At 56.1% G+C, this 17,996-nt stretch overlaps 1 protein-coding gene across 1 annotated transcript; it reads left to right on the forward strand.

Moving 5' to 3' along the window:
- Positions 1-2,022: 2,022 nt before the first annotated feature.
- Positions 2,023-16,560, forward strand: UBE2Q1 (ubiquitin conjugating enzyme E2 Q1). The gene is made up of 13 exons (XM_077841707.1): positions 2,023-2,372; positions 5,302-5,406; positions 5,824-5,928; positions 6,843-6,893; positions 10,407-10,547; positions 11,369-11,453; positions 12,062-12,122; positions 12,696-12,786; positions 12,882-12,940; positions 13,520-13,568; positions 14,350-14,445; positions 15,010-15,076; positions 16,121-16,560. Exons 1-13 carry the CDS (start codon positions 2,097-2,099, stop codon positions 16,150-16,152), a joined length of 1,218 nt encoding a protein of 405 aa, XP_077697833.1. The 5' UTR covers positions 2,023-2,096; the 3' UTR covers positions 16,153-16,560.
- Positions 16,561-17,996: the final 1,436 nt, after the last annotated feature.

Consider the following 17,996-nt stretch of genomic DNA (forward strand, 5'->3'; position numbering starts at 1 on the left):
GCCTGGGAGACTTCGCACAGCAACTTCACCCTGGAAATTTGGCAGCTCCAAGGGGTTCGGATCCTCTCCCCACACAAAGGGGGGGACAAGGAGAATCCTAGGGAGCAGGGAGCTGAAAGCAATTCCGGAGCATCACTGCCATGGCCTAATGGCCTCAAGGCCCTGACTCAGCACTGCTGCCCTGAGAGCCGTGCACTGGAGAGGAAGGTGGGTCTGGAACAAGGTGCAGCATCATTCCAAGCCATGCACTTGAGCTGGGCTTTCAGGGCAGAGCTCATACTCAAAGTAACTCTCCAGGTGAGCAGGAGTGTGGTAAGCCAGACATGAGACGCGGTTCTTCCACTCTACTCCATGCCGATAAGGCCTCAGCAGGAATACCATGTCCAGTTCTGGGCACCACACTGCAGGAAAGCTGTGGACAAACTGGAGCAAGTCCCGAAGAGAGCAATAAAAATGATTAAAGATCTAGAAAATACGACTTATGAGGGAAGTTTGACAAAACTGGGTTTGTTTAATCTGGAGAAGAGAAGACACAATAACATGATTTAAGCAACATGTAAAAGGTTGTTATAAAAAGGATGGCAATAAACTCTTCTCCTTAACCCCTCAGGACAATGGGCTTAAATTGCAGCAAGGGAGATTCAGGTTCAACGTCTGGAAAAACTTCACTGCAAGGGCGGATAAGCACCAGAGCCAGTTACCTAGGGAGGCTGCAGAGCCTCTGTCATTCGATGTTTTTAAGAGCAGGTTATAGACAGACGCCTGCCGGGGAGGGTCTAGGTAATGCCTGGTCCTGCCTCAGAGCAGGGGCCCAGGCGAGAGGCCCAACCAAGGTCCCTTCCAGCCCCGCAATTCGCTGATCCCTGAACCCAGCCTTCAGGAGGGGGAGCGAGTTTCAGCGGCGCCTGGCGAACCGCACCGAGCCCTGGACGGAGGCAGGAGCCTCACCGCGGTCACGCAGCTGCCCCGCTTCACGGGGATTCCCCCGACCCGCAGGCCCCGCACAGCGAGAGGGCAGCGGCCCCGCACCCCTGGGTGCTGGATTCCCAGCATCCACCACACTTGGGGGGGCTGCGGGGCCCGGGCCCCGGGGGGGGCGGGGGCTGCGGGGCCGGGGGAGGGGCCCGGGAGGGGGCTGCGGGGCCCGGGAGGGGGCTGGGGGGCTGCGGGGCCCAGGGGAGGGGCCCGGGAGGGGGCGGGGGCTGCGGGGCCCGGGAGGGGGCTGGGGGGCTGCGGGGCCCGGGCCCCGGGGGGGCGGTGGGGGCTGCGGGACCCGGAGGAGGGGAGGGGGCTGCGGGTCCCGGGCCCCGGGGGAGGGGAGGGGGCTGCGGGTCCCGGGCCCCGGGGGGGCGGCGGGGGCTGCGGGGCCCGGGGGAGGGGCCCGGGAGGGGGCTGGGGGGCCCGGGCCCCGGGGGGGCGGCGGGGGCGGCGGGGCCGGGGGAGGGGCCCGGGAGGGGGCTGGGGGGCTGCGGGTCCCGGGGCAGGTCCCCTGGCTCTCGGCCGCTGCCGGGGTCTCCCGCCGGGGGCCTCCTCCTCTGGCCCTCGCTGGCCACCCGCCGGCCCAGGAAGGGGCTCGGGGCCGGGGCCAGTCGGGCGCGCACCCCCAGGCGATGCCACAGCAGCCCGCCCGGCTGGGGGGGGGGTTGTCACGTGGCAGGGGCGCCCCCGCTGCTCCCCCCGTGGCCTGAGCGCCGCCCTCCACCAGGGGCAGTGGGGGAGGGGCCCCGGGATCCTCTGCGCCTGCGCCGGGAGAGTTAGCGAGGGCGGGGGCCACTTCCGGCCAGGGTGTGCCTGTCGGGGAACTCACTTCCGGGCCGCGGTGCGTTGGATCTGGTCGTCACTTCCTCTGTCCGGCGGAGGAGCTCAACGTCATTTCCTCTGCGGCTGCGGCTCCTCCCAGCGACAGGTGTGCGGGGGAGGGACCACTTCCGGTGACGGCGACCCGCCTCCTGGCGCGCGGGCCGGTGGGAAGGGGCGGGGTGACTTCCGGGCAGCGGGGCCCGTCCCGGCCGCCATCTTGGGCCGGCTCCTGGCGCTGAGGCGGGGTCGGCGGGGCCCGGGGCCGTCGGCGGCGGAGCGGGTCCCTCCATGGGAAGATGCAGCGGGCGGGGGCGGAGGAGGCGGCGGGGTCGCAGGCGGCGGCGGGGCCCGGGCGGAGCGGGGGCGGCGCGGCCTCCCCCGGGCGGCTCCTGAGGCGGGAGCTGCGGCTGCTCGAGTCCATCTTCCACCGGGGCCACGAGCGGTTCCGCATCGGCAGCGCCTGCCCGGACGAGATCAGCTGCGAGTTCGTGCCCGGGCCGGGGGCCCGCGCCGGGGGGTCCGGGAGCCGGGGCCCGCCCCCCGGGCCCGTCCGCATCCACTGCAACATCACGGTGGGGGGGGCGGGGGCTCGCGGGGCGCTCCCGGGGGGGCGGGGTTCGGGGGAGGGGCCCCCGGGGGGGGGCTCCCAGGCCTGGTGTCTCGTTTCCAGGCGGTCGCTGCGTGGGGCTGAAACGCCCCAGCCCGGGGCTGGCTCCGGGCCGGCGTCTCCGCCCCATCGCCGGGTGGCTGCGAGGGGTTAAAAGCTTCCCCGTCGCACGGGCCGGCCCCAAACCCTCGGCTCTTCGGCCAGCACGGTCGGAGCGGCCACGCTGCAAAACCAAACCGCGCCGAGCTCAGAGCCGGACCGGCTCCTTGGGGCTCCCTCCGTGGGCCTGGAAACAGCAGCGCGCCGGTCCCCTGGGGGCTAGAGCCCCGGCGAGCGGGTGGGTCTCCGAGCCAGGGCTCCAGCCCGAGGTGGGACTGTCTACACGGCTACTTGTCCCCCTGCGGCGTGAGCCCAGTCACTTGACCTTGGCTCGGAGATTCGCTGCCACAGGATTTTAGGTTTTTTAGTTATTTTTTTAGCAGTGTAGATGTACCCGTTGAGAGGCAAAGTTCAGTCCAGCCTGCTCTTCTTCCTTGCTGTGAATCCCAGGAACTAAAGGGCTGTGGTAGGAATGCTGAGATGAGCCCCTGCCTCCAGCGCTATATTCATCCTCACTAAAATGGTAGTTATCTCTTCCCCTAAGGAACAGTTCCCTTGGCTCATTCAAGTTTAAGCTTCCTGTCCTGCACCTGCTCACTCTCTGGGATGAGCAGGAATGGGTTGGGCGTTTAAATTTAAAAGTAAATGACCCATTTTAGTCCCCTTTTCAACATGAATGTAACTGATCTGAAATGCAAATGCCACGCTGCCCCAAAAGGTGCTGCAGGGTTTCCGAGCAGAGTGGAGCTAGAGCAGGGGCAATACGACATGGAGGGAGAGATGTGCATGGTGTACCTATGAATAAATCTCTCTTCAGTCAGGTGGGATTAGCTTCTGGATTAGACCCTGAAATCTCTGCCCTTTAGACACTCAGCTGTAGGTACTGCTGTATGCAGACACCACCTCAGCTGAGGCTGGCTAAACTGGGGCTTGTTTGATGTGAGGTTAAAGTGCTAGGGGTGAGCAGTTTGCTCCTAAAACCCTGACTGCATGTTCATTTCCAGTAACTAGTGAGACACAGCTGCCTCAGGATGCTGTAACCCACTTCACATGTTATGCTGCCTACGGTGAAGGGGGTTTGCAGATGAGCTGCGCCAATTATTGTCTCCATGGTGCTGGGAATATCACTCAGAACCCCAGGTGCCACTCTCCTCCTGTTCTGATTCAGATCTGACAACTGGGGACTGTGGCACCCCCATTGTCCACTGGGAGGAATTTGGATTATGGTAGACTTGTGCTTGGTGCCAGTTGTGGTTTGCAGCCTGCTCTATGGTGTTGGGTGAAATTCCTTAGGTGGGCACAGGATAACCCAGTCTGACCTTCTGCTATTTCCTGAAACATCAACATCCTGCTTCAGAGCTTCTGCTCTTTGCTTTCACGGGGAGGATGGCAGCAGGATTGCAGTGCACACACAGAAGCCAGAAGGTCACTGGGCAGAACTTTGAAATGGTAAACTGCAGTCTAGAGCAGCCTGCAGTGCACACAAACCTTGGTGCAGAGTGCACGTTGGGTTGGTGTGTAAGCAGGGTCTTACTGCAGGCTTGCCCTAGTATTGGCGCAGTCTCTGAATTGGATTGCTCCTGAGATTGCAGGAGAGGGATGGTGTTGGCCTATTGTGACTGGACAGTTGCAGCAGTTAAACTGGCCACGGTGATTCTTGGGTCGGTCTCCCCTTCTGGGGGTCCCAGTGGGAATTCTGCTGGATAGAACTGCGTGCATGTCTTTGGCCCCAGAGGGTTTCAATTATTATTCTGTTTCTCAGGACACGTAACTGTTGTAAGCGTTTAGTCCAAGACAAACCTCTCTGCTGCCCACCCACGCGCAAGGTCTCTGCCCAGGGTGTTTGCATGCAGCTCAGAATGAGGAATTTTTGTTGAAAACACTGGTTTAGCTGTGTTTGAAATGAAACGTCAAATAAGGACTTGATCTTTCTGGTGCACATGAGACTCCTGGCTCTGCGTGGGCTGGATTTTACAGGACTCTGTTTGTTGTGGGTAAAAAGCAAAGGCTGAGAGTTCCCTTTCAGGGAGCAGTTGAGCATGTGCAATAAGAACATTAGCACGCTGCAGGGGCTTTGGAGCTCGTGGGCCATATGCTGCAGCAGCCTCATTGACTCAAACATTCTTGTTGTACCTAGGTATTGAGGCCTGCTCAGGTAGGGTAGGTTAAAGGCTGGGGTTGCAAGCAGCTTGTCCTGAGGAGAAGCCACATTCTGCACTCCCTTGCCCAGGGGTCTATTTCCATGATGTGAGTTCCGGGATGATTTTCCAGAGGGCTTATTTTAAAAAAAAAAAAAAAAAAGATACATTACCAAGTGCTGTCAGCAGAATGCAGGGCAGAGGGGGCCTGCTGCCTGCTCTTAAGAGGCTGACAGGCAGTGGTCTGCGTAGGATGGGAATGTAGAATTTAATTCACTCTCCTCGCCATTCCTGATCTGGCCCTAGTGCCCGTAGGCAGTAGTGTGAAGTGACATAGACTTTGCACTTTTCTTTCTCTCGCCTCCCCATCCAGCAGAGAGCTTGTGGGTTGGAGGGAGTGTAGCAGCACAGAATTGACACAGATTAGTGCCATCAGAGCTATTGTTTATTTTGCCTCCATTGAGGATTAGTCCGGAGGATGGAGTGCATTTGCTTGGACGCTGTCCTGCTGAGCTATGTGTTTGTGAGGGAGGAGAGACAGGACTGCAGCTTGCTGCACCAGTCAGAGGGATGCTCCCTCTGACATCCTAGGCTGGGTGGGGTTGAGGTGCACTCTGTAACAATGGCCCAAATGTGACCTTTTCCCCTGTTCTGTAGGAGTCTTACCCAGCTGTTCCCCCAATATGGTCTGTGGAGTCGGATGATCCAAACCTGGCAGCTATCTTGGAGAGGCTGGTGGAAGTCAAGAAAGGAAATACATTGGTGAGGGTGGCAAGGAGTGGGGAAGGGCTGGATGTGGAGAGCTTGAGTAGTAAAAGCCCTACGAGTCCCATCTGCTCTGTGGTTCTCTAGTGTTCTGCCTGGTGTGATTGTAAAGGGATTTGGAGAGTCAAGCCGAGCAGTTCAGGCTTGTCCAGCTAGTGAGTCTCCCTATCCTCTTCTGTTGCGTGGGATGTGGCTTGGTTGCTGGTTGCAGCCTGCAGTCATTCTGGCATACAGCCCACACTGGTGCGGTGCAGAAGCTGCGTTCAGTAAGGAGCTTCTCCCATGACCTCCCCACGTATCTGAGTTGCATGCAGTGAAGAGTGTGGTGGTGTCAGGGGCTGCTTAGGCTGCACTCTATTGCTGGGGGCTGTGTGTCTTTTTCTAATGCTGCTTGTCTGTCTCCTCGCTGGGCAGCTTTTACAGCACCTGAAGCGGATAATCTCCGACCTGTGCAAACTCTACAACCTTCCCCAGCACCCAGATGTCGAGATGTTGGACCAGCCTCTGCCGGCAGAACAGGTAACAGGCCTGAGACAGGCTGCTCCGACCTTGACCTGGGGGAAAAGCCTGCTGAGAAGATGGCTTTTGTGCAGCTTTGCCCTGCAATGGCCCTTCTCCCATGTGCCCAGCCCAAGCTGGCACTCTGTCTGTCGTGGGATTCTGTGGTGCTAGATCTGGGGGTGCCCTCCAAACGGGGTCTGTTTTCCAGGGTTGTGGCTTTCCTTGCTCTCCTGGAGCATGGCAGATGGACTAGTACCTGTTTTCACCAAAGTGCTGCTTGCCTAGTACTCAGCAATGCCCTGCATCGCGTGTGCTTCTTGTAACATACAGAGAGGGCAGTGCACTGCACGGGTCCTTTTCTTGCCCAGTCTCTGCGGGTGTCTGTGGAATTGAATGTGTATGTGTTTAGCTTCCGTACCTGAGACGAGTACGTCACCTTGGCATTACTGGCCAGCTTTGTTGAGCCAGGTTGCCTGTGCGGTGCTGGTAGAGCCCCGACTTGGTGATCTCCCCAGTCTGGATATGTATGCCAGTATGTCAGATGTTGCCCACTGGGCTTTCTCTGGTTACTGCCCCAACTTAACCCTTCACCTCTGAGGCAGCTATTCTAGAACAAACAGCCTGTAAAAAGCTTCTGGCTTCACTTTGGCTTTAAGCTGAATTCTCATTGTCAATCCTCATCCAACCTTCCCTTTGAAGCATTACAGGGGATTCTGGGGGCTCCACTTCCTGTTAATGAGGTACAGAATTGCCTAGGCCCCTGCCCCGGAGCACCTGTCAGCGAGCTTTGCCTGGTGGTAGCTTCCTAGCTGAGGTGCTGCTTGTTAGCGCAGGCTGTCTGGGTAGTTGTCACTCAGCTGGCTAGCTCCTCCCTGCAGAATGGCAGCGAATCCACAGGGGCCATTCTGATGCTTGTCTCCGTCCTCCCATAGAGCACCCAGGAAGAGGGGTCCTCGGAGGATGAAGATGAGGAGATGCCAGAGGTAAGTGCCGGGGAAGTTCACACTCTATCCGGCAGCAGGGGTGAGGTGGGGAGAGCGCTGTAGTGACATGTGTCAGGAAAGGAGCTGAGGCAGATTAGCCTGAGCAGCAGTTGTCAGATTCAAACCTGGCTTGTTCCTGTTCAAAGCATGAGCAGCTCCTTATGCTGGCCAGGTTGGGATCCGTCACTGAGCGTGTTTGGGAGTCATTGGGTCTGCTTTACTGAGAGCCTTAAGGAAACGATACTGCTGCCATCCTCTGCATTTGGTTGATATCAGAGACCCATGTTTTCAAGACTTGCCATTGCCAGGGGGAGATGAATTGTGAGCTGGGAACGGAATCCCTTGGCTTGCTGCTTTGTCTGTTTGTACTGCAGTTCTCCAGAGCCTGAAATTTACCAGCTAAGCTCTTTGATCTCCTTGGTGTGGAGTTTTGAGTTGCCATTGCTGGCACTGAAATCGCATAATGGAAATCTGAGCCCTGGAGAGAGAGGGTTAGGCAGGCTTGTGAAGTGTGCAAGCAAGAGACTTGGCCAGGAGGTGAGAGGTAATCGTATCTCACTGCAGGCTGGTGAGGACTCAGTTTTGCTGTAACTCCTGTCGGCTTTAGCTGTTGGTTTGCGCGCTCAAGGCCTTTTCAAGGGGATGGAATAAACCTGACTCTGCGTGGTGATGTTGCCTAAGATGCCTCTGGCTAGGAAATGGGTGTGCAAGGTTCATACAGTTCTTCCCAGCCATTACAGCAGAACCTGGGGGGCAGTTACAGGCCCTGTACAATTAGTGGGGGGTGGTACAGTGTAGGGATAGTAGTGAAGATGAGAGCCTGTTGGATCAGGGATAGGCTCATCCCCTGAGAGAGGCTGTTGTGCGTTAAACTGATACGCGACATCACATACAGTTTGTGTAAACTCACCCACTTTCCCAGCCTGCCTGTGACATATACACTCCCCCACGCTGCGCTGAGCTGGAACTGTCAGTAGTGAATGGACCCTTGAGAACTGGGTGGTAACTAGAGTCTCATGCTTTTTACAAATGTGGAATAACATAATAAAACGAAAAACCTCACCCTGCAGTTACTGCTGCATCCCACAAGGCTGGGCCTCTCTCCTCACTCCAGGCATTGCAGCTGTGTTCAGGGTGCAGTGCTGCTTCAGGTTTGGCCCAGCCATCCTTCCATCATGACAATGGGGGCGCAGCTGGGCCAAATTTGAGTGAGTGGCGATGTGACCCCATGCACCAGGTCACAACGTCACTCTCTCAAATCTGGCCTGGCCACTGCTGTCACCCCTGCACCCACTGTTGTCATTTTGGGCTAAACCGGAGTGGTGATGTAACCCTGTGTGCCTGGTTGTGGTGCCTGGAGTGGGGAACTGGGCTCAGCCCTGTGGGACAGGAACCACCACTGTGGGGTGAGTGCAGGTCAGGCTCACTTTCAGGGCCTCTGAGCCCCTGGGGCGGGACCAGACCCTAGGGGGAGAGTGGGTGGAAATGGATAAAATGAAATGAAAAAATCACATGGTCCTAGTGATAACACACTTGGTCCTGAGACTCAGCTGGACTAACTCTGACACCTCCAAAATGACCCCTGATCCTGGGCCCTGTGGCTTCCATCAATGTGCTGTGGCCAGGATCACTGTAGGGTGCTGTGCAAATTAATCCCGTTTGGAGGGGTTTCCTAGGCAAAGCCCTTCCCAAAACACATCGTTTCTCCGGAATAGCGACAGGTGCCCTGGAGAGTGTCGAGAGCAAGGTGCTCCGTCGCGGAGGTTTAAAACTTCATTGAGGTTCTGCACATAGTGAGGAGGTTGGTGGAGTCGGCACTTAGCTAACAGAGCTTTGTATGGAGGGACACTGCATCTCTCCTGAGTGCCGAAAGCCATCAGTGCCTCAGCGCAAGCGACAAGTGCAGTCTGCGGATGCAATGGGTGTAACGCAACACATTGCTGCGCTGGGGAATGGGGCTTCTGACCATGCTCTGTGAGGGTTGAGGAGCCAGCGTGCTTTGGCTCTATGTGGATAGTGTTTTATGTCCCACTCAGCTACCTTCCCTGGCGAGCTGACTGTGGAGGGAGGGAAGGGGGCTGCAGAGCTGGGGGTGATCTGGAAGACCCTCCACAAGTACCCTGAAATACGGGACTACTTACAGAGAAAAGGGCTCTGAGCTGCTCTGGGTTTCACAAACACAGAGGCCCTGGGAATCTGCCCTGGGTCCCTTCCACACGCTTGGTGACCACAGCGTTTGTCTCCATGTATTGAGACAGCTCCGATCGCTTTCCCCCTTCACGAGCAAAGGCTGAGCAGAGCTACGGAGCCTTCCAGTTCGGGGGAACGTACATAAGGGGATAGTGGCTAATTATAAGAAGAGCTGGACTTGGCAGCAGAGAAGCCGGTAAACAAGGAGCTGTACGTGCCAACTTTACATGTGGAAAGGAAACATGCCTGAGGGGAGCAGAGGGAGCTCACCTGGAGTCTGCTCAGAAACCTGCTTAATTTTGGGTCTGGGTTTCCTCTTTCAGAAATCTGCAGCCTCCGCCAAGGGGTTCCCCGATGAAGTAAGGGAGCAGGGACAGCGTTGGGAAGGGGAAAGGGCAGGATGGCTGGTGGTTGGGGAGCAGTTGGATACACAGTGAGATTCTCATGTGGCAGCTGAGACCAGCAGAGCCTAGTAATGACTGGATGTGGGATTTCACCTTTGAACGAGCTGCAGCCAGTTCCCCGTGGGAGGGCTGGGGCTGTGGGAGTGACTGCGGCTACAGAACCTCAGTATTTCTCTTGCTCTGGAGATGAGAATTTCTCGGAGTCCCATTGTTGAAATCGGGGTGAGTTTGCGTGTGCGCTCCAGGGACACGTGTAGTCTGCATGGCTACACGTGGCCAGTAGCTGTGTAGCAAACGTGCTGTCTCCAGTAAAGGATGCAGGGATAATCCAGAGAGCTGCGTCTGCTCTGGGATCCTCGGGCGTTCTGAGCCTTGCTGTTCACTAGAGGCAAAGAGCCGTCTTTACTCGTGCTCGCCTGAGTGCAGCGACAGCTCGGAGCTGGAGAAGTGCAAAGGTGTCACAGCTGTATGGCGTCAGGGCGATGGAGTTTGCAGCTTCCTGGCACTCTTTACCTACTTGTCCTGGAGGCAGAGCATTGCAGGATGGGCTGGGGGCCATTCCAGGTAGTTTCCTACTCTCTTCCTGATCCTCCAGAGGAGTGAAGTGCAAGTGGTGTGCTGGACCCAGCTCGCTGCCCAGGGACTGGAATTTCCCATCCCATAGCTCAGACCTGGCTTCCCTCTGCCCCACGCTGGCTTCTGACACCACAGGCCCACCAGGATCTTGTGACATCTCTGCACATGTTGGGAAGGGAGTTGCTGAGAATTTCCACTGAGGGAGACTGGGAGCCCAGGGTGCTCCTGGGAGCCTGCCCTGGGTATCGTACGTTCCATTGAGTTGCTGTAAAACTGCAGCTGCCGGGAGCATTGAGGAGTGGAGCTGGGTGTCTGGTGTGAGATCTTTCTTCTCCCTGCCCAGGACACTGAGGACTTGGATCACTATGAGATGAAAGAGGAGGAGCCAGTCGACGGGAAGAAGACTGAGGATGACGGCATCGGGAAGGAAAACCTGGCCATCTTAGAGAAAATCAAACAGAACCAGAGGCAAGATTACTTAAATGTACGTGTCACTAGGAGGGGGGAGGGGCTGGGGCACAGAGGGGGCCAAGGGATACCCCGCGAAGCTGCTGCACCACTTGGGAGAGCAGTGCTCGAGCCTGCGTCGGTCCCCTTCTGCTGCAGTGTTCTAGCTCCCTAAGCACAGTGAGCCTCAGTGACTCCGGTTTCCATGGAGGGATCTGCATTTGCTCAGTGCTCATGACGCTTGTAGTCTGCATGGCCACACCTGGCCAGTAGCTGTGTAGCAAACGTGCTGTCTCCGGCGAAGGATGCAGGGATAATCCAGAGAGTCCACGTGAAGACAACTGTGCTTGGGTGCCTTATCCAAAGGAATCTGGCTCGCTTACCTCTAATGCTACTGGAAGCAAGTGCAGCTGCTTCTCCCACTCCTTGCTGGAATTCAGGCCCCCTCCTCCAGTACAGCTGAGCTGGAGCTCTGCCCTGCACAGCACCAGGAGGTCGGACCCTTCCTGGACTCCTCTGTTTTTGCTGGGGTACAGCAGGTGTCTTGGGGTAACACAGGTCTCGCCATTGGTCTGGGCTTGTCTTCGCTGAGCTCATCTCGGGCTCTTTGCCTGCCTCCTAACTTAGAGGATCTGAATGTCTGGTGCAGCTGTCACTGGGGAGGGGTGGCCGTTACCTGGAAGACTGGAGATCTTGCAGTGCAGAGGAGGGGGCTGCACTGAGGGCAGTAACCCACCTGGGCCAAATCTCCCAGGGCAGGAGTTCTGGCTCAGGCCTTGGCTTCAGTAGGAATGACTGTAGTGAGACCAGTGAAACAATGTGATTGCCTCCCCATCCCTCTTCCCGACCCCCTCGCAGGGCGCAGTGTCTGGCTCTGTGCAGGCCACTGACCGGCTAATGAAGGAGCTCAGGGATATTTACCGATCACCAAGTTTCAAGGGCGGTAAGTGGTGACTAGTCTTGGGCCTGGAAAAGGGGGAAGGAGGGAGGGGCAGCTTCTGACCTTACTTGTGGAGGGCCCTGCTGTGTCTGCCCCGCCTTAATCTGATTGCTTGGGTCATGGTCGTGCCAGCCGGTAACTAATGGCCAGGGAGAGCCGGTCTGTTGAGCAGGTCACTTCCCTTCCCTATGTCCTAATAGAATGGGCTCCCCAGAGCCGTGTTTGGGGTTCAAAGGAGATGGGGGAGCTGGACCAGTGATATCCCGATCAGTGTTAGAGGGGAACAAGGAGCTTATGCGTGGGGGGGCCTCTGAGTTGGTAGTTGCTTCCCTTAAGTCTCTAGATGGGTGCGATGGCCCTTTCACCGTGCGCATTGGTGGCGGTAGGGGGATGACTGTCCCCCGCCCCTACGCCCCAAGACTCTGGGAGGGGCAGTCAGAGTTGCTGGTGCCCCATGGGGACAGCCTGTCTAGACAAGGGCGCTCCCTGCCAGGTTGAGCTCGTGCTTTGTCCCAAGGTGACTTGGATCCAGAGGGCTGCTGCTCAGATCCTTGTCCGAACAGCGACTGCTGTCTGCAGTGGCGCTGACGTGTCCTTTCTCTGCTCCGCAGGAAACTATGCAGTTGAACTAGTGAGCGACAGCCTGTACGATTGGAACGTCAAACTCCTGAAGTAGGTGGCCTGGCTCGGGAGGTTGTAGGCAGAACTTGGGTTGGCTGGGCCCTGGTACATAGAGCTTGTGTGTAGCGGGAGAGGAGGTGGGAGCTAGTGACTAGAGCAGGAGGTGATGCTTGACAGATCTGGGCTGTGCTCCAGACTCTGCCACTGAGACTCACATGCCCTGCCCACTCTGTGCCTCGGTTTCCTCTTTGCTTCGAGGGAGCTGTGGAGCAGAGAGCTATTTGCTGTTTCTGGAGCTTTGGCATGGGTGCATATGACACAGTCCCGCACCCCCCTGCCCTCCAAATGCAGCCACTCCTTGCCTAAGGCCACACATGCTTCCCTAGGAAGCTGTCGGTGTCGCGCCATGCTCCTGCTGGGGGGTCCTTCCGTCTCCTCCCCTGGTGCATGATCCTGCTCTTGCCTGGGGAGCAAGGGGCTGGGCTGTGAACCTGAATCCCTTCGTGTTTGTGTTCCAGTAGGAATGGGCTTGGGGTCAGCCAGGTGCAATTGCCCTGAGTTCCTGTGGGCAGTACAGAATATTGCCTGCCCTGCGCTCTTACCCCATGGGCTCTTCCTTTGCAGGGTTGACGAGGATAGCGCTTTGCACAATGATCTCCAGATCCTCAAAGAGAAAGAAGGGATGGACTTCATCCTCCTAAACTTCTCCTTTAAAGTAAGGCCTGCTGCCCCCGGTCCCTTCCCGCCCCACTCTGCCCTGCCGGAGCTTGTATTGTGGTTCTCAACAGCCCTGTCTCTCTCTCCTTGCAGGATAACTTCCCTTTCGACCCACCGTTTGTGAGGGTTGTGTCCCCTGTGCTCTCGGGCGGGTAAGTGACCATTCAAATGATTGCGCTTGCCACCAAGTGCTTTGGCTGCGGCAGTCCCTTGTCCCAGATCTAGGGAGCTGCTGCTGCGGCACAGTTAGATCTCTGCATTAGTACCAAGGATGGTGGTTCCTCTGGGCTGGGGAGGGGGTGTAGATAGTCTCCGTATCTCTTTGGTCCAAGTCCCCTCGCTGGGTCTGCAGAGAGCATTTGAGGTGACGCTCCAGTGACTCCACTCCCCACCCCAGTAGGTCAGTGGCCATCTCCCCAGTGTGCTGTTTGCTATTGGTGACTGGAGGCGCTAGAGGGGGAAGGTGACTGGCCTTTCGTGGGGGAGTGCAGGGCCCAGCATGGGAGGGTGACTGTGGAGGTGACAGAGGTGAAAGGTGCCGGAGACCTGCTCAGCTCCTGTCTTCATAGCAGCTAACTAGTGCTGTTTGTGTAGAACTGCCACCCCCCTTTGACGGGGAGCAGTGACTAGATACCTCAGGCTCAGGAGGGGGAAGGGACTAGGCATTGCTGCAAGAGATCTGTGTGATTGTCCTTCGTGTAACTCTGACTCAGGTCATCTTCCCTCCCAAGGTATGTTCTGGGGGGAGGTGCCATCTGCATGGAGCTGCTTACAAAGCAGGTGAGTGTCTTCTCTGCAGCGTAGGCTGCTGCACTGTGGGAAGGCCTGTGTTCTCACAGGTGGCCAGTGTGTGCCCTGGGCACCTAGTGCTTAGGTGCTGGGAGCGCTGCTGGTGTCTGAAAATCCTGCTGCTAGTGTTAACGCTCACACGCTGCTCTGACTCCTTGACTGCCTGGCGTTATGGGGCTTCCCTGTTTTGTACAGCACTGCTGTCTTCGTTTTCGGGGAGGGAGAAAACATTTGCTTACAGGATATGGCAAAATGTTCAGTCAGTGGGCAACAGTGCCAAGCAGCAGTGTTTTCAAAGCGGGGGAGGACTTGAAGACTGCAAGGTGTTGAAACTTTCAACACAATCTTAAGCAAAGCAAATCTCTTCCCTCCCTCCCCTTTCCCCCCCCCCTCGAGTTAGTGTTCCATCAGCCTCAGAGAACACCCCCCAGTTCTCTAGGGCTAGCATTGTTCTTGTTCTTTTCACTTTTATAGGCCAGGGTGAAGAGGGTCATGAAAATGTCCCTCTCTGAACAAGGGGTGACCAGCCTGCAAAGATTGACAAACACTGGCCTAGCACACTGGTGCAGCCTGAGGTGGGCAGGCTGCTGATCCTCTGTTAATAGCCGTACCCCAGCATTGCTGGATGGGGCCTGCCTGGACCCCCCCAGCAGAGCCCAGCCGAGAGAAGCCAGCTCCTGCCAGTCAGGAGCAGGACGCCTTCTGTTGGCTGTTGCCTAGTCACTGGGAGGGCAGGTTCCCGCCAGTCTCACTGTTTCACCTTGTTTTGCAGGGCTGGAGCAGTGCCTATTCTATTGAATCAGTGATAATGCAGATCAGTGCCACGCTGGTGAAAGGGAAAGCAAGGGTGCAGTTTGGAGCCAATAAAGTAAGGCCCTGTCTGGAGCAGCAGGGGGAGGAGGGAGTGTTTGAGACCTTGGTAATGTTTCAGAATCATCTACTGTGTGGATGCAGTTTAAAGCCAAGATTCCCAGGTGCCTTAATACTTGGGAGTTGCTGTTTCCTTGGCTGACGTGATGAATCAGAAATGCCAGCAGTGTGCTTTGTCCAGGGCTGTGGGATGGAGCCAATAATCCCGGTGTGAAGCCCCCTGTGCTGTCATGCCCTTTGGGGCCGCAGTACCCACCTGCGTCTCAGCACCCTCAGAGCTGCCAGGCATGCTCGGGAAACCTGACTGGGCTTGGGATGATGTGCTGCGTTCTTGTTACAGCTCTGGAGTGGGGGCTGGTAACCCTGCGCAGATGGGATCAGTCGCAAGCTGCCTGCCACCATCAGCTCTGATCATTTGCAGCCTTAGGTGTTGGTCCCAGAAATGGGTATGAAGTGACTTGGGGTGGGACATCCCATGGTGCTGGCCCGGGGCAGCTGGTTTAACTGATGCCCGTGTTCTGTAGTGCACTGACCTGACTGTCCCTCTGGCTTCCCCTTGCAGAATCAGTACAGCCTGACGCGAGCTCAGCAGTCCTACAAGTCCCTGGTTCAGATCCATGAGAAGAACGGTAAGGCCTCCAGTGGGGGGTGTGTGTGTGGGGGGGTGTCTGCCCTTGCCATGGGGCTCCTGCAGAGGGCACAGCAGAAGAGACAGCATGTTGAGCCTGTCTGTGCCCACTTCAGAATCACTGCTTGAGAGCAGAGTGACTGAGTGGGATGCAGGCAGTGTGTCTAGTGAAATACCCTGGTTCTCATAGTTGGACCTTGTACAAAGCCTCCTCTCTTGGCATGTGGGAAGGACCCTTCGCTCGCTGCAGAAAGAGACCGAATGTAAGTGTGTGTCGCGCAGGGGAGATGCTGTGGCATCTGTGCAGTGGCAGGATGTCTGGCCTTGTTAAAATGTTCCTGCGCCCGCTTCGCGATGTCTGACTCCATGAGGCTTTACCCATCTTATCCGTGTGGAAGCTAGCAGCTGGGGCAGAGCAGGACTGCGAATAACAAACCCAGCTGGATGGAGAACTCGGTTTCTGAAGAACTGCAGCAGCTCGAAGGAGCTGAATGTGTAATACCTTACTTGGCCTGAGACCGAGATGAGTTACTGCTGACACAGTTCTCTCCTGTTTGCTGAAACTATCCATCTCTTCCTCCACCGCTTCTCAAATGCAGGTGCATGGGGCATATTACAGGGTGGGTTAAATTTGGTACCCAGCTAATTGAACCATGTAACGCTGCCAGCTAAAAACGGCTGTGTAGCAGAGCAATAGCTGGGTGATGCCTGGCCTAGCCATCCTGGGGGTGCTTGTGGTCCAGCAGAACTAAACCAGGTATTGCATGTGAAGAGCTGGAGTGCTCGAGATGGAGAGTATTTTCCTGCCCTGTGCGTGCAGCATGCATACTGTGCAGTGCTTCAGTGTGGGCAGAACCTACAGGCAAGGCATGGGAGGGGGGAGGAGACTGTCCAGCTGTCTGCTATCGCAGAGCTGCATGGTCTCACATGTGAGGCTCTTGTCACATAGAAGGTTGCAGGAATCTGGTGTGACTGTTCTGGGGAGTCTAGCTGTAGTAGTGGGGTGAGACTTGTCCCTCCCATGGAGTCTTTGCTCTTGTTTCAGGCTGGTACACACCACCCAAGGAAGATGGCTAGCACTGACAGCTGGCTGGGCTCTGCAGGACCACTTGATTACTTTTGAACGCTGTACTTGGCCCGTAAGATGCCCCTGTGGCTCCCTCCTGGGATGTGATCGCTCTGCCTGTTTGCAGGACAGTAATGTCTGTCATAAACTCAAAGGGGAAAACTGCGTAATCAGTCGGACTGACATGAAACTCTTGCTGGACCTTTGCTAGCAGGCATCCTTATTAAAACAAAACTCTTGAGCCTCTTGTATCGCTGGAAACTTTCGACTCCGCTCCGGTCTAGAGCACCCTCCTCACCTATGCTACGGATTTAATTTATTTTCTTATTTCATGTACACTGCTTTTTTTGGTTACAGTGTATGATGGATGTGTATGGAAAATGTATCTTTGAAGAAAAATTACAGTTTGTTAATTTGAAGATGCTGGTCTGACTATTTTTTCTCATGTTACTGCTGGGCTACACCATACTGCTCTGAGCCCCTTCCAGCGATGGTGGGCCAGCCAAACTCTGTCTTCAGTGTGGTGGTGGAGCCGTGTTGGGGATGGGGCAGTATGTCTGTCTTTAACTTATGGCTGGCCAAAATCTGCTTGAGATCAACACTTCTGAAATCCCCACAGGAGAACTGAGTGGGGAAGTCTGGTATGCAAATGACTTCTTTGAGCATCCAAATTCCATGCTGTAAGGAAGAGGTGGTTAGCCTGCTAATCTGCTAAATCAAGAACAGATTTTCCTTCTAGAAACCACAAAGTGTCTCACTTCTGGAGAACAGAGGATAAAGTAGCTATAATCTGTATGTGCTCTGGGGGGGAGGGGGCTGTCGCTGCTGGGGGGCACTGTAAGAAGCCCTACGCTTGCTTGCATGTGAGATGTTGCCCTGCTCTCTACCCTGTTCCGGTTTTGTCTCTGCCAGGGCTGCTGTTCAGTAAGACACGGGTGAGCAAAGCACCTCGCATTCAGGGAGACAGCAGGTTCAGTACTAAACTGGCTAATAGCTGGGCCAGTTCTGTGCTCCCTGTAGAGGTAACGGAGCATCTCTACCTCCTACACTAGTGAGGCAGGTTACTGGCTGAGGGGAGGTTTGCCTGGAAAGGCAACCCTGTTTATGCCCCCCAAATTCATGGGGTGCTGATGAACTGATTATGGCAGCTGGGCTCTATCCTGTAGCCTGACTCCATTTCTGAAGAGGTATATGACTGCCCCTTTTACCCTTGCTGGCAGTTAACTATGTGATCTCAGTCCCCTGGACCTGCTGAGTACAGCTGGGCTTCTGGGCCTGGAATTGTCAGTGTGCAAGATGATGTGAACCCTCTGGCTTCTGGCCTCTAGCTATGGGCCATGAGACCAGCAGATCATCCCCCATCTGCCTCCTGTGTGGTTGGTTCCTTCCTTCCTGAAGCAGCTGCTGCTGGCAGCTGATTGCCCAGAGGTCTCCAATAGGGTAAACTGCCCCCTACTGCTCTCCTGGAGTTCAGGCACCAGGGGAGGGTGTGTGTGTTGGACAGAGTACTCCCTGCTCATCCCCTTGTTCGCTTCCTGTTCTTATCTTCCATCCCTTAAACGTGGCATTTAGATGGCCAGTACTGTGACTTCATCGCTGCTGTAACATCTAGACCTGTCAGCATGAACTTTCTCGAATAGAAGCTACCAGAACTCACAGGCACTCAGAAGATGCCCATTATCTTAACCAGCAGCCCTTCTGCATCTGTGCTCTGGAATTACATGGACCATTTCATGGCCTGCTTGTAGGCCAGTTCTGTTCACAGAATAAAGGAAGCAGAGTGTCATTTGGGAGGGTCCAGGCTGTTTTCCTTACCAATTTTAGAGTTCCTCTCTGACTGAAACCTGCTTCACAA

Source organism: Eretmochelys imbricata, chromosome 24, assembly GCF_965152235.1.
Source record: "Eretmochelys imbricata isolate rEreImb1 chromosome 24, rEreImb1.hap1, whole genome shotgun sequence".
NCBI lineage: Eukaryota > Metazoa > Chordata > Testudines > Cheloniidae > Eretmochelys > Eretmochelys imbricata.

What these genes read in the sequence shown, in the direction of transcription:
- UBE2Q1 (XM_077841707.1), top strand. Translation starts at nt 2,097, where the DNA reads ATGCAGCGGGCGGGGGCGGAGGAGGCGGCGGGGTCGCAGGCGGCGGCG. An exon ending in AGAGGCAAGATTACTTAAAT is followed by an intron (nt 10,548 to 11,368) that starts GTACGTGTCACT and finishes ACCCCCTCGCAG; the next exon opens with GGCGCAGTGTCTGGCTCTGT. An exon ending in TGGAACGTCAAACTCCTGAA is followed by an intron (nt 12,123 to 12,695) that starts GTAGGTGGCCTG and finishes CTTCCTTTGCAG; the next exon opens with GGTTGACGAGGATAGCGCTT.